Source organism: Panthera pardus, unplaced genomic scaffold, assembly GCF_024362965.1.
Source record: "Panthera pardus isolate Hobbes unplaced genomic scaffold, ASM2436296v1 HiC_scaffold_22, whole genome shotgun sequence".
NCBI lineage: Eukaryota > Metazoa > Chordata > Mammalia > Carnivora > Felidae > Panthera > Panthera pardus.
Window position 1 is genome coordinate 69,164,934 of NW_026526788.1, and position 14,193 is coordinate 69,179,126.

General features: G+C 47.4%; 1 protein-coding gene across 6 annotated transcripts in view; it reads left to right on the forward strand.

Moving 5' to 3' along the window:
• VTI1A (vesicle transport through interaction with t-SNAREs 1A) overlaps nucleotides 1-14,193 on the forward strand; it is a 358,352-nt gene that overhangs the window by 324,038 nt on the left and 20,121 nt on the right. The window contains exon 9 of one of the 6 annotated variants that reach the window (XM_019459445.2): nucleotides 2,339-3,164. The exons of the other annotated variants lie outside the window; for them this stretch is intronic. Within the exon in view, the coding sequence (XP_019314990.1) occupies nucleotides 2,339-2,357 (19 nt within the window). The 3' untranslated portion in view covers nucleotides 2,358-3,164. Of the gene's footprint in view, nucleotides 1-2,338; nucleotides 3,165-14,193 lie in introns of those variants that run through there. 6 annotated transcript variants of the gene reach the window in all.

The window sequence follows — 14,193 nt, forward strand, 5'->3', positions numbered from 1 at the left end:
CGACAGAACTGTTGAAGAAAAATGGGCTAGTTGTCAGCTTGTTTCACTTTCATTTAATCTCTGTCATCTGGGAATACAATATAGATAGTATCAGGCCCAACAAAAGGTACATCCTGATATTACTTTCAGTTTTTTGTCTAGACAGAGAAGACTAAGCACTTGAATATCAGAAATGCCTACCACGAAAAATAAGAAAGACGGGCTCAGTGGAAGGCCAGAGGGGGGTACCTCTGCTTGTTCACTTTTTCTCTCTATATTCTCTTTTTTTTTTTTTTTTTAAAGAAAAAAGTTTAAACCCCACCACCCACTCATCAGGTGATTGGAGACCATAGTTGTAAAAATGTGCTGCAGGCAGAAGTTCTGAAAAATCCCAGAAAGTGTTGAAAACATCTCTAAACAAGGTATTTTTCTCCTGCACCTTTCTTGCTAAAGGTCCCAGTTGCTGCCAAGAAAACCAGTGAGAACGTTAGCTGCCAAATAAAAAATTTATGACAGTGTTTGGCAAAGGACTATCTCGCTGCTTGTTTTATACATTTCCACAAGGCACTTGAAGGCAAGCCGCTTTTTTCCTTCCCCTCCCGTCCCCCCCGCCCCCACTTTGGGTACAGATACCTTACCGATCACGGTTCTCGGTCTGTTTTCTAATAAAAGAGCAAACTCCTATAAAGTAGGATTAAACAATATAACTTTTTCCCTCTTCAGGAACCTCTGAAAATGTGAGGAAAAATGTTTTCAAATATGTGTTGCATACAAGGGAGGGAGACGTACTGGGTCTGCTGGTTTAGAACAGACACATTTAGGGCCCCCCGGGGGGGCTCGGCCGGTTGAGCGTCCGGCTTCGGCTCAGGTCACGATCTGGCGGTTCCCGGGTTCGAGCTCCGCGTCGGGCTCTGTGCTGACAGCTCAGAGCCTGGAACCTGCTTCTAATTCTGTGTCTCCTTCTCTCTTTGCCTCTCCCCTGCTCCTGCTCTGTCTCTGTCTCTCAAAAATAAATGTTAAAAAAAAAAACCAAAAACGTTTGGAATCGACACATTTATAGCAAAATGAGCAAACACCTTTCAGTTAATGACTTCAGACTCTTAGTGGCAGAGGGAAGCTTAGAATTCCCTCAGTTCTTACGCACTTGCACACCCCCAACACTTTGCGGAGAAGGAAATGGGGGCCCAGAAGGGGACTGTGTTCTCCCTAAAGTCACACAGCCGAGCTCCCCGGGGATGGGAGCCTGGCTCTCGCCCGGGTACCATGCTTCACCCGCAGCCCAGCACGGATTCTGTTGGCTGGGGATTTTCACACACGTGCACTTACAACATATTTTACGAGCCTCAGAACTCAAAGCCGTTCTGCTTTATGAAAACTAAAACATCTCCATCCCTAAAATTCTTTAAAACTCTAACACATGAAAGCTGAGTCCAGACAAGGGCAGTGATGCTAACACAGTGGCATTGCCCACCCATATCAGCGAAGCCTCCTGGCTCGATCATTAAGTGTTTACGTGAACCTTTAAAAAGGGGGGGGGGGGGGTGCTATATCTAGGGAAAAAAAGGTTTTCTTAAACCAAGTTGGGACGTTGCGAGTACTAAGCACATAGGCTGGTGAACACCCCGAAATATTTTGCCTGCCTGTCTGAGAAAGCAAAATTATCAGCCGCAGTCTTTTCGAAACAGTTATCAGGTTATGCCTTTGGTTGTTAATTAGCGCCGTTTAGCACACATCCCGTCCTTGTAACTCATCCCAAAGCGTTGCTGCACCCTGGTTCCTGGGCCCCAGGCCGCTCCTGCCTGTAGAGGCGGCCACGGTCCCTGTCACACGCGAAAAAGCCCAGGGCCGGGGCTGCGGCTGCCTTTTGCTGCGGCTGCGTGAAGGAAGCGAGCGTTATTTGATATAAAGTACTGCGGACAGACCAGGAGTAAGCGGATTATTTCAGACAGTGTTAGGAGGTAACTGGAGGAAGATTAGCTCGACACGAGGCAGCTCTCATAAGCAAATTAGAAAACCTCCCCAATTAGTACAAGAAACCCGGATTTGTGCTGTTTGTGATCTTCTGCTGAAAGGCAAAGTGTCGATGTTATGGGCTCCAGTCTTGATTCAAGTTGAAATGTTGGCATTTCCTATCAGGGCATGTTAGCATCTGAGGCTGTGTACTGGCCTAATAAATGAAGTAAATCCCTGCTCTCCTCCACTGCCAAGCAGTCCTCATTCTGACGTTCTGTACGTTGGGTAATGTTTTATTTGGCCCTGGAATAATCTCCAGGGCATATTATAATATTTCTATACTGGGAATATTCAACATGACTCCCAGTGTCCCACACTTGATCTTTCTTTTGTTTGTTTGTCTTAGGGAACATGGATCATGCTGAAGTCATAAAAATGGAGCGTGCAAAATGCCAGATGCTACAAATGCAATTAGATACTTAAAAATAGCTTCCTTGGTGGCACTGCTTGAAATCTGAACCAGGCCTTGTTTTTCCAAACGGGGCGACACCTTTCTGCTAAGCTGCTGCTTGTGTCTTAGACCAGAGGCCCGGGTCCCCTTCAGAGCACCATGCAGATGATCAGGTCATTCTAGAAATCAGACCAGGCGCTCCTGTCCTGTCAACATCATGGCAGTCCCCGGCAGGTTTTCTTGTTCTCAGAGTGCACTGTGTTGTCTCTTGTTTCTTGACCTCTGATGATTCGCAGTCAAGTTGCATGTGGCAGAAACCCTCAAGAGAACCGAGCCCGACTTGGGTAAAGAAAACGAGGTGTCTACCCTCCTCATTTTAAGATTTGAAATGCATTCCAAAGAAACTTTTATTTCACCAGAATTCAAACAACCACAAAGCTCAGAATTTATTTTGCAATCGTATCCAAGGACGAAGGTGATGTTTTTGTGTATGTATGCAGGGACTGAGTCTGATTGTAAAAATAAGTGCATAATTCGTTACGGAAACTAATTTGGAAAATGTGAGATATTTTTTTTTTTAATCTCCGTGATCCCAACACTTAGCCGCAATCATTACTTTAAGCTTATGTGTGTATTTTTCTTTTTGCAAAATCGGGGTCGTAGTATACACACTACTTACAACCTTTGCTTTTTAGCTAATATATTATGGGCAAGAAAATTGGTGGTCTTTATGCTGAGTACAATAGTTCAAGATCCTCTGACACCTTCTGAATCATCAAGAACAAATTTGTTCCATGTAGTTTTAGTATTAATTGTATTCTAGTACTTTTTTTTCTGTTTTTTAATGTTTGTTTATTTTTGAGAGGGAGAGAGAGAGAGAGCATGAGCAGGGGGAGGGCCAGAGAGAGAGAGAGAGGCAGACACAGAATCCAAAGCAGGCCCCAGGCTCCGAACTGTCAGCACAGAGCCCAACGCGGGGCTGGAACCCACAAGCTATGAGATCATGACCTGAGCCAAAATCAGACGCTTAACCGACTGAGCCACCCAGGTGCCCCAGCGTACTTTTTCTTTGAGAATTATCAGTATCCGAATAACATTTGTGGCCAGTCTCAATTCACTGGTGTTACATGAAATATTATCATATCACCATATTCCTTTGAGCAAAACTTTGCATTTTTTGTTTTTACATGCATGATCTAATTTGAACATCACAAGAACCTATAAGGTAGGGGAAAAAAAGAACAGATGTTGTTATCCCTGATTTTATTCATAAATGCAAAATGAGCCAGAATGTAGATGCAACATAATGCCAGAGATTGTTCCTCACACCATGCATGGTACATGGTCTTTGAAATCAGACCTGATATTAAATACCAACTTTGCCACTGACTTGCTGTGTGATCGTGGGCAAATTAACTTCCCTAAAGGGGCGCCCGGGTGGCTCAGTCGGTTAAGGGTCTGACTTCAGCACATTTCATGATCTTGCGGTTTGTGAGTTCAAGCCCCGCGTCGGGCTCTGTGCTGACCGCTCGGAGCCTGGAGCCTGCTTCAGATTCTGTGTCTCCCTCTCTCTCTGCCTCTCCCCTGCTCACGCTCTGTCTCTCTCTGTCTCTCAATGATAAATAAACATTAAAAAAAATTTTTTTTTTTGGCGGCTGGGTGTGTGGCTCAGTCCGTTAAGCATCCGGCTTCAGCTCAGGTCATGATCTCACGGTCCGTGAGTTCAAGCCCCACGTCGGGCTCTGTGCTGACAGCTCAGAGCCTGGAGCCTGCTTCAGATTCTGTGTCTCCCTCTCTCTCTGCCTCTCCCCTGCTCACGCTCTGTCTCTCTCTGTCTCAAAAATAAATAATAAAAACATTTTTAAAAAAATTTTTAATTAACCTCCCTAAGCCTCAGTTTCCTCCTCTAGAAAACAACATTGACACCTTTGTCATATATCTCCTATGAGATTTAAAAGAATTTGTGTAAAGTACTTAAAATACCATAAGGCACAAAAAAAGATAAAAAATAAACTTTACCATTATTTTTCTTTTTCTCACACATTCCCTCTCTTGTTACATTGTGAATAAATTATGTTTCCTTTTTCAATTTACTCAATTCTTAGGTGAGTGGCATTTTAAATAATAATTATATACATAATAATCAACAGTTGGAGAAAATGTACAATTACCTAAAGATAGAAAAACACCTACCACCCACATACAAACACTGGTAACGCTTAGCTACGTTTCCTTCCAGTCTTTTTTCCCCCCTGCACAAAGGCTTGCCATTTGTCTTTGGCCATATCAACTAGTATCACAAACTAATGAAATATAGGAGGTAGTTAAGGCATGTGTTTCAGAGAAAGTGTTCTGCATGCCACCCCACGCTGCTCATTTCCAGAAGATAAAAGAGGTGCCCCCTTTGGAAGCCTACTTCCATTGGCAAGAAGCCAAACTCGGGGGTCATGGCGGAGGTACAATGAGGTTGTCTCAAGAACCCGATGTATCCGAATGCACTCGGTCCCTAGCCCACTGATCCTGTAGCCTGGGAGAAAATTGTGTAAAACTCAGCCCACCTGTTCATAAGACCAGTTTGTCTGCATAAAAAGAGGGTCTGACAAGGCCGCAACTGAGGTTACCATCTGTCAGGCCTGAAGTCAGCCATGTTGTCACCCAAGGCATGGGCAGCTCAGAATTACTGCTCTCGAGTATCTTCAACCACTGGGAAGAAAAGCTTCTCCTAGACTCTTAAAAGGTGTTCTGTTCAGGCCGAAAGGAGAATCCCTACAGCCAAGCATCTCCTGTCAGCTAATTTGATAGTTCTCTATCAAGTAAACCATTAGTGAATACATTGATTCTTTTTTTTTTTCCTTTTTTTTTCTTTTTTCCAGCTCTGCCTTAGCTATTCCCAAGATTTCTCTGAACCAGTTGGGCAAAATTGATTTTTATTAGTTCCACTGGCCTTGTGGAAAATTATCTCATGAACTGGTTTTTATAAGAAGACTCAAAGCAGAGCACAGGGTAAAAAATAAGCCTATAGCAGTCAAAACTGTTGTCTGAAATGTCTTCAGACTGGAAGGCTGAATTTATTGCACAAAACAAGTACCAGCAAGGCGGAGGTGTGCAGTCCTGCTCGTTATCACCGGAAAGGGGAACCAAAAAGCCGAGTAAAAAATTAAATTTTAATAATGCCAGTGATATTTTCTAAATCTTTCCTGACAGAAAGATTCTCATTATTTTTATCTGTCTCCGAGTAGGTTCCTTTAGTTGCCATCTCAGAAATGGCCTCAGCTATGATTGTTTTCTGGGCTTGAAAGCATCTGAAAAACCAAATATATACAGAGAGAAATATGCTTTAGATTGTTCAAGGAAGAGCCGTGACCGTGGTAACATTTCGGCTCGTGTGTTTGCAGCCAACATTCGCTGGGAACGCCTTCGGGTTTCACAAAAGAGGTCCATGTTGTTAAGACAATTGAAGTAAATCCCAGAACAAAAGGGACCCGCGATCCATTGCACTTGGCTAAGGAGAAACCCAGGGGCCCCCAGTCCCAAGTTGGTTTGTTCTGGAAATCTCCCCGTGCTCGCCACGAAAGGAGATTCAAGGGAAAAATGGAAAAATCCTATTGTTTTCGTAAACGTGCGAACTCGCCTTCCAAGTATCACATGGTATAGAATTGTTTGGGGCTAAGAGGAAAAATCAAGCCAGAGTCATTAAAGTAGCCAACCCACGAGGATGTGAATTCCTTTCGTTGCCTTAGTTCTTCGGTGCCTATGTGTAAACCTGTCTTGGTCCCAAAAGGATTTATAGCAAATTACCTAAATATATACAATAGATTTTCTCTATATAAAATGAAGCCCGGAGTGAGGTTAGTTAGCACACAGACTTGGAACAGCCTATACATTTGTGAGAGGTGGGCCACAAATCTATCTCTAGGCATTCTGGCAGCCAAGTTGAAGAGGAAGATGGTTTCAGTTACATGAGTCAATATCCATAAGATAAAAACATGGCTCTTTCCCCTACCCCGACGAGAAAGAACACCTTCCCATGGGACCTCATTGCAGGGACACACGCTGTGCAGGGTAATAAACAACATGTTCAAGAGCATCCTTACAGGAAATATGAGCTCCACAGGGCTGTTTCTTACTGTTCCTCTGTGCATGCCAGTGGCATCGCGCCAAGAAACAGGTGAGAGCGCATGTGTGAACCTAAACACCACCATCCAGATGGCCCCCCCCCCGGGGGCTCTGCTGCTCCAGAGAGAGACCCTAGTGTCTCCAGGAGAGATGGACCCCCTCCATGAAGCTCCTCGATCAACCCCGTATCTCTCCGCTGGACTTCTGACAGAGGTTCGGCAGGGAACTTTGAGGTTGTTCCCTCTGGCAAGGACCTGGGTGGCACTGCCTTATATTGGTAATTAGGTGCCTTCGTGTTGTCTGGTAGCCAGTTAAAGGGTGGATTCCACCACCCACTTTTGAAAATTAAGGCCAAGGAGCTTGAGGGCAGTCCCTCCAAAGGATGACAGGGAAAAAAAGTGGCTCCCCCTTTGTAACATTCAGGCTGATTTTGGCTCAGTTCTTTTAAAGATCCCTCCTAAGTAAGGGTTGGTTTTCCTCTGCGTTGCAGCTAAATAAAGAACCTCAGAATATGTTCGAAGGCCACTCCTCAGCAATTTATGTTCTATCTTTTTATCAAGTCCAAAGGCATAGTCCTCAGCATCAGGAGTGCTTGGGTCACATATATTTACCACTGTTTTAGAGATGGGGAAACTGAGGCACATTTACTTGTTTGTCACAAGATCACTCGGTAGACTGCAAGTCCCTCTTTGCCACTTACCCTCCAATAGAAACCGCTTGGTTTCCCATCCCAGGCCTACTGGCTTATAAGATGTTGCATGTAAGATGTACACCATCCTCCATGAGAATCACCAGCTGGGCTCTTCCGTGCATTCTGCAGGCTGTGAAGGTCAAGGGGGCTGCAGATGTGGGGTCCGGCCGACCTCTGCCTGTGCTTTTCATCACCCTGCGAGAGGTCCGCAAGGCACACACAAGCTGGTTTGTGGCTTCTGTTGACCTCTCGCTGGCCTTCGACCCGGTAGTTAGGAATCGGTTATGGGCTAAGCTGGATACACTCAGTGTAGACCCTGGTTATTGATGCTTCTCTCGAGGTTGAACTTCACACTTCTGCAGGGTCAGGAGGGCCTCCAAGGGAATCCCCAGTACAGTAGTAGGGCAAGATGCTCTCACTCACCCACCCCCTTTTTTCATTTGTTCCTTAATAACCAGTCAGAGGTCACAGACTGAACACCCACAGGCCCGCTCTGCCCCACAGACAGATGTGCTTTGTTTGGCCACTCAGTGCTTTGGAAAACTTTTACTTGGTTGCCAATGTTTAAAACTTGGAGGTTTCACAGAAAGAACACAATTTCTGGCTTCTGTTGGCAAATCAGAAGATCCAGCTGTGCGAAGCCCACTTTGAGCCCCGTGGCAAGCAGGAGCAGCACGCCCCCCACCTCCCCCCGCCCCGCCAGTCTAGAAAACGGTCAGGCACTCCGGATTCTCCCAGTCCCCACTCCTGATGCCCTTGGACTGGATATCCCTCGGCCCCTTCCTCAGTTAGAATAACACGTGTTGTCAGGCCAGCAGGTGACGTGGCTTCACCTGGCACAGACCTGGAGATCCTGCGATCTGATCATCACCCCACCCCAGCCTCCTCCCCCACAAAGAGCTATGAGTCAACCATCCTGCTGATGGTTAATAAGCCTTCAGAGGAGGCCTTCTTAACCTGGAGTTTCCCTGCTCTAAAATGATTAATGCTGCTCTGGGGTATGTAAAAATCAGTGTAAGGGAAAAGATTATGAAGGACATGTCATAAGTTTGAGCACACAGTGCATGCCTCTCTGGGGGCATCATGTGCTCTCCGGCCAGGAAAACGGAGTAGCCCAGGGATTAGCACCAGCAGGAGGTGGAATGGAATGGAATGGAATGGAATGGAGGGACCAGGGGCAGAGCAGGGTGCCCGGAGCCCAAGACTGGGGTCACCTGATGGAAGCTGGAAATATAGAGGCCTGCCAGGAGCCACAGTAGAAACGGAGCTGCAGAGAAGGCAGAGAAAGAAAGGGAAGAATACCCTGGCTTCTCTCTGCCTCCCGCCCCCTGTGTCCTCCCAGTGCCTCCCATTGGCTGAATGCGGCAGGAAGCCAGTCGACACAGAGTGGCATGGCGGCAGGCAGCAGCCTCTCTATGCTGCAGAGAAAAGCAATAAAGGAACGGGAAAAGGACTGAGGAGAAGCAGCCTCAGAACCGGCACCATGGGGATATGATTCAGATATCATTCAGCTTGCCACAGAGCCAAATCTGGACAAGACAGAAAAGTCATAATCTAGAAATTGTAACCACATCCCTCAAGAGTTGACAGAGATACAGGTAGCTGATAAACCACTGCCAAAATGTTCCTTCCTCCTGACATCCAGAAAGAAAAAAAGGTGTAAATCCATCACAATTAGGAGATAAGTATCTAACATCATATCTTGCAGAGAAATAATGTTAGAGCTCATCACAAAAGCCGAGGCAGCTGCGTCTCCACCAATGCAATCTCAACCAGCCATGTTTCCAAAGAGGCATCTCGGCTGTCAGGGGGTGTCCCCAGGGAAACTATAACAGAGCCGGAAGAGGCAGCCTCCACATTCCTGGGTAACTTAGTAGCTGCTGAAGATGGGGCTACCGGGAGCGTGGCTCAAGCCTGGACCCACGGAGGCAAGCTAATCAGGGTCAGCAGCAGGATGCACCCTGCAGGAATTGGAGAGAAATCTGCAGGCTTTCCAGGCCAAGGCACCTGAGGGGGGGGGGGGGGCGGAGGGGGGGCGGGGGGAGCTGTCTACTGGAGGGGGAGCAGCCAAACAGGAAAGAGGTGCAGGGCACATTGTGGGGAAATCTGTGAGTCCTAATAGAGTAGAATAATAATAATTCTTACACTTACATACTGAGCAGTTACTATTACCAAGCACTGACCTAAGACCTTCATGTGGAATTAACTTATTTATTAATGTAATTCGTTGAGGTACTGCTATTATTGGCCATTTATTTATTTATTTATTTGAGAGAGAGAGAGCACGAGTGGGGGAGAGGGGCAGAGGGAGAGAGAAAGAGAAAGAATCTTAAGCAGGGCTCAAACCCATGACCCTGGGATCTTGACCTGAGCTGAAATCACCCAGGCACCCCCGTTCCATTTTTTTTCTAATGAGGAAACCGAAGCAGTGGTTCTTCGGAGCTTCCAGATTCCTTGCGTTGGTGCTTTTGTTTCTCTTTTTCAGTAGAGGACCAAAGGAGGATTGTCCACGTTCTGTGCTGCCAGGAGAGAGTAGTTTCCAGAGAGAGTACATTCCCAATGTCCAGGTAGGGACACTGGGAAGAACACTGCCATCTACTATCACCATCACACCATAAAATAAGAACATTTTCACCTTCTCACGCAAACGTGGCAAAAGGACTTAACCTCCGAGAAATAATGAAGCAACTTGCACAGCTGGTGTGTGGCAGATCCCGGGTTCGAATGCGGGCGGTTTGGCTCCAGAAATGAAAGGAGCCGATCAGCTTCTGTCCAAATGGCTTCTCTGGAGGATGGAAGGGTGGGGGGCCCCCCAGCCAGGAGGAACAGCAGGTGGCCAGCTGAGCAGGGCAGTGAGGCTGCTCACAATACAGGGGCAGGACCCAGTGGGAGTGGGGAACCTCAGGGCACCCAGCAGGAGGGGGTGGGGCGTGGGGGAGAAGCACCTAAACTGGGAGCTGGGAAAGGGGTCATCCTGGCCTGTCATCGTGTTGGCTGCCTTGTGCTGAGAACTTGACCACGGCTACATCTGAAGTGGGCTTTGGCTTCTCCCTGGGTAGGCCTGAGCCACCAAATCTGGGTTGTCATAAGTCAGGATCATTGTGACATTAGATGACATCACACATGCAATAGACATCCAAGACCACAAAAGGACACCCTGCCTTTTTAAGAGTGTCTAGAACACAGTCCCGTGTGCTGCCCACACCCTGTGCCGAGAATGCTTGGGAGAGATTCCTTTATTACATTTCACGGATGAAAAGAGACTTTTAGACCTTTCCCAAGATCACACAGTGCGTCTAGCTAATTCTCTCACCTGCTTTTTTCTGTCAGGCACTCTATTCCGACAGATGCATTAAATTAAATCTTCTGCAGATCGGGCATCTTCCTAGAGTATATTCCCTCATCTGTAGGATAGGCGATGTAGACATAATAAAAAATCATGCTGTTCGAGGTCACTGGGGGACGGGCAGTTGTGAGAGGACAATTGCCATTCCCCTTTTCCCCCGAATTCAAGGCGGGATCAGGTGATCATGCATTTACCTAGAAGAGAGAGGCAGAGAGGACAATGGCCAATGTGCCCATAACTGAAGAAAACTGACGAAATATGCTACTGAATAAAAATGAACCTCATCTAGGGGTGCCTGGGTGGCTCAGTCGGTTGAGCGACCGACTTTGGCTCAGGTCATGATCTCACGTTTTGTGAGTTCCAGCCCCACGTCGGGCTCTGTGCTGACAGCTCAGAGCCTGGAGCCTGCTTTGGAATCTGTGTCTCACTCTCTCTCTGCCCCTTCCCCACTCATGTTCTGTCTCTCTCTGTCTCAGAAATAAATAAACATTAAAAAAATTTTTTGGGGTGGCGCCTGGGTGGCTCAGCCAGTTAAGCGTCCGACTTCAGCTCAGGTCATGATCTCACGGTCTGTGAGTTCGAGTCCCACATTGGGCTCTATTCTGACAGCTCAGAGCCTGGAGCCTGTTTCAGATTCTGTGTCTCCGTCTCTCTCTGACCCTGCCCCATTCATGCTCTGTCTCTGTCTCAAAAATAAATAAACGTTAAAAAATGTAAAAAAAAAAATTTTTTTTAATGAATATCATCTTAATCATTTACTGTGCATTTACACTGGGCACTAAGAAAAGAGTTGACTTTGGTTAATTAGCATTCTGTACTTTCAACAAAATTAACTAGCATACCCCATTATTCTGTCTATGGAGAAGCATATAAAGATGAAGATTTCAGGGGTGCCTGGGTGGCTCAGTCAGTTGGGCGTCTGACTTTGGCTCAGGTCATGATCTCACGGTTTGTGGGTTCGAGCCCCGCGTCGGGCTCTTTACTGACAGCTCAGAGCCTGGAGCCTGTTTCGGATTCTGTGTCTCCCTCTCTCTGCCCCTCCCCTGCTCACGCTCTGTCTCTCTCTCAAGAATAAATAAACATTAAAAAAGATTAAAAAAAAAAAGATGAAGACTTCAACGACTTGCCCTTCAAACAACCAAGAAGAGTCTGGTAGAAGACGTAAGACAAACCGATTATATCAATAACCACCATAGTATTGGGGTGTCCTGCAGGGGTGGAAGATAAGATTAGGGGGGTGATTTGAGGCCTTGGCGAAAGTGGGGATGAGAATAGTCTCCACGTCACAGGATTGTTGTGAAGGTTCAACAAAGTGTAGAGGAGGCCAGAACAGCACCTGGCCCAGAGTAAATGCCCAGTGAGTACGAGCTGCAGGTGTGATGTGGCTATGTCTGTGCTCAGTCCTTGATGAGGCATCGCCCCCATCACCAGGGACACCACCCCGCCAAGGCCTGAGGAAGAATCCCCAGAGAGTCCAGCCGGGTCAGATTTTCTAGCTCCGAGATTCGAAAACTTTCATGGTTCTCTGATTGGGACTTATTTTTTTTTATTTTTTATTTTTGGAGAGGACAGAGGATTGTCCACTTTTTATTTTGCCTAGTAAGAGAGACTAACTTCCAAGGAGAGTGTATTTCCGATGTCCCAATAGGGTCATCGAGGCAAAAACCTACCATCTACTATCACCATCATGCCGTAAAAGGAAGGGCATTTGAACTTGAACATGGAAACGGTGGACAGGACACAATATCAAAGAAACGGGCGGTCCTTTAAATTATGTAATCTCATTTTCGGGGAGAAGGAGCCTTCCGTGTTAACTCTTTGTTTATGGCTTCAGCTTCAGTCTGGAGTTGGGGAGCCATGTCTTCCGTCACGCATGCACCAGGTTGTGTTCCTTGATTTTGTCAAACGGGCCCCCTTAGAAGCAGCGTGTTTGTGAAGTGCTATCGCGTGCCATCGCCACGGTGGCCCTGGCCGCTCGGATGAGCCTGAGCATTACTGTGAAACAAGAATGGGCCTGGGGGGTCTGAAGGCCCAACTGTCCCCCAAATGGTTGACCTTGGACACGTCCCTTCGCCTGTCAGGGCCACAGGGTCCTCACCTCTGTAACCAAGAGTCCTGCCCAGGGTGTGGAGACCTCCGCCAGCTCTAGCGGTCTGCAAACCTGTGAGGGTTTAAGTATATCATGCGTTTCTAGAGCATCATTATTTCATTCCTTTCAAGTTTTTTCTAAGCACTTTGATTCTATCTGAAAGCCCAGTCACCAGCAAAGCCACCCTCCAGGCCCCTCGCCATGGTGGAGTCCATATTTGAGAATGGCGGTGGCCGTGGCGCCCAAACTGAAATTTGATGTCCACATTTGGCAACAGAGCGCAACGTAACCGCAGATTACTGATCAAAACCCGTCGGTCTTATCAGTGAGCTCTGACAGGTACTTGCTGGCTGCCTTCCCAGGCTGGGAAGGCATCCCTGAGCCAGCCAACGGGACCCCCTCCTCCCGCCTTTGATGTCCATGCGGCCACCTCAGAGAGAAGGAAGCCCTGCTGGGGAGTGTCGCTGTGAGGCCCAGATAGACGCCAGCCTGTGGGAACAAGAAGCTTGGCGAGCTTGAGGAGGCGGCGGCTTCCTGGACTGCTGCCTTCCTCCACCTTCCCAACCAGCCTCTGGAAGTTTCCCAGGCAACTTCTCCGACCTCTAGACAACTTTCTTCCCGCCTCTCACCTTTCCTGAAATGGCATCCTCTCTCACAGAATTATTTGCCGACCGCCCGCATGTAAAGGGCTTTTACCTTCCAAAGTGCCTTACCATCTTTAATGAACTAATCCCCGTTCTCCCTGTGGTTGGGGGAGCCGAAGTTGCTTGGGAAGGAGCTGAAACCCACCCCAGGCAAATCCACACAACAAATTGGCCTGCGCTGGCATTGCTCTAATGATGGCCTTTGTTGTCAGGTTTCTGTGATTGATTGCTCATCGTGACACCCTGAGCTCCCACAGGGCTGGGACTCTCGTGTTACCTTTTTTCTTCGGAAGGACTTGGCCAAACCGGCCATACCTGTCTGCGCGTGGCCCGAGGACCACCCTGTTCTCCAGCAGAAAAGGGCCAGCCTTCCGTAGCTTTTAGCTGTTAGACCAGGAGCGAGCAAACTGCAGCTAGCCCCACTGCCTGGTTTTGTATGGCCCACAGGACCAAAATCACTTTACGTTGTTTCTTTTCTTTAATATTTATTTTTGGGAGAGCGCAAGCGGGAGAGGGGCAGAGAGAGGGGGACGGAGGATCCGAAGCGGGCTCTGTGCCGACAGGCTGACAGCACAGAGCCCCATGTGGGGCTCGAACTCAGGAACCACGAGATCCTGACTTGAGCTGAAGGCGGACCCTCAACCGACTGAGCCACCCGGGACTGAGCCCCCCCTTTATGTTTTTAAATGATTGAAAAAATCAAAATAATTTTTTTGACATATGGAAAGTATATGAAATTCAAACTCCCGTTTCCTAAAAGGAAGTTTTCTTTGAACACAGCTACCCTTGCCCGCTTACGTTGTCTAGGGCCGCCTTCGCGCCACAAAGGGCAAAGCTAGCACTTGCAACAGAGACCACATGCTCCACAAAGCCTGAATATTAGTGTCGTGAGTTGAAATGTGTTCTCCTCTAACCCTCTGGCCC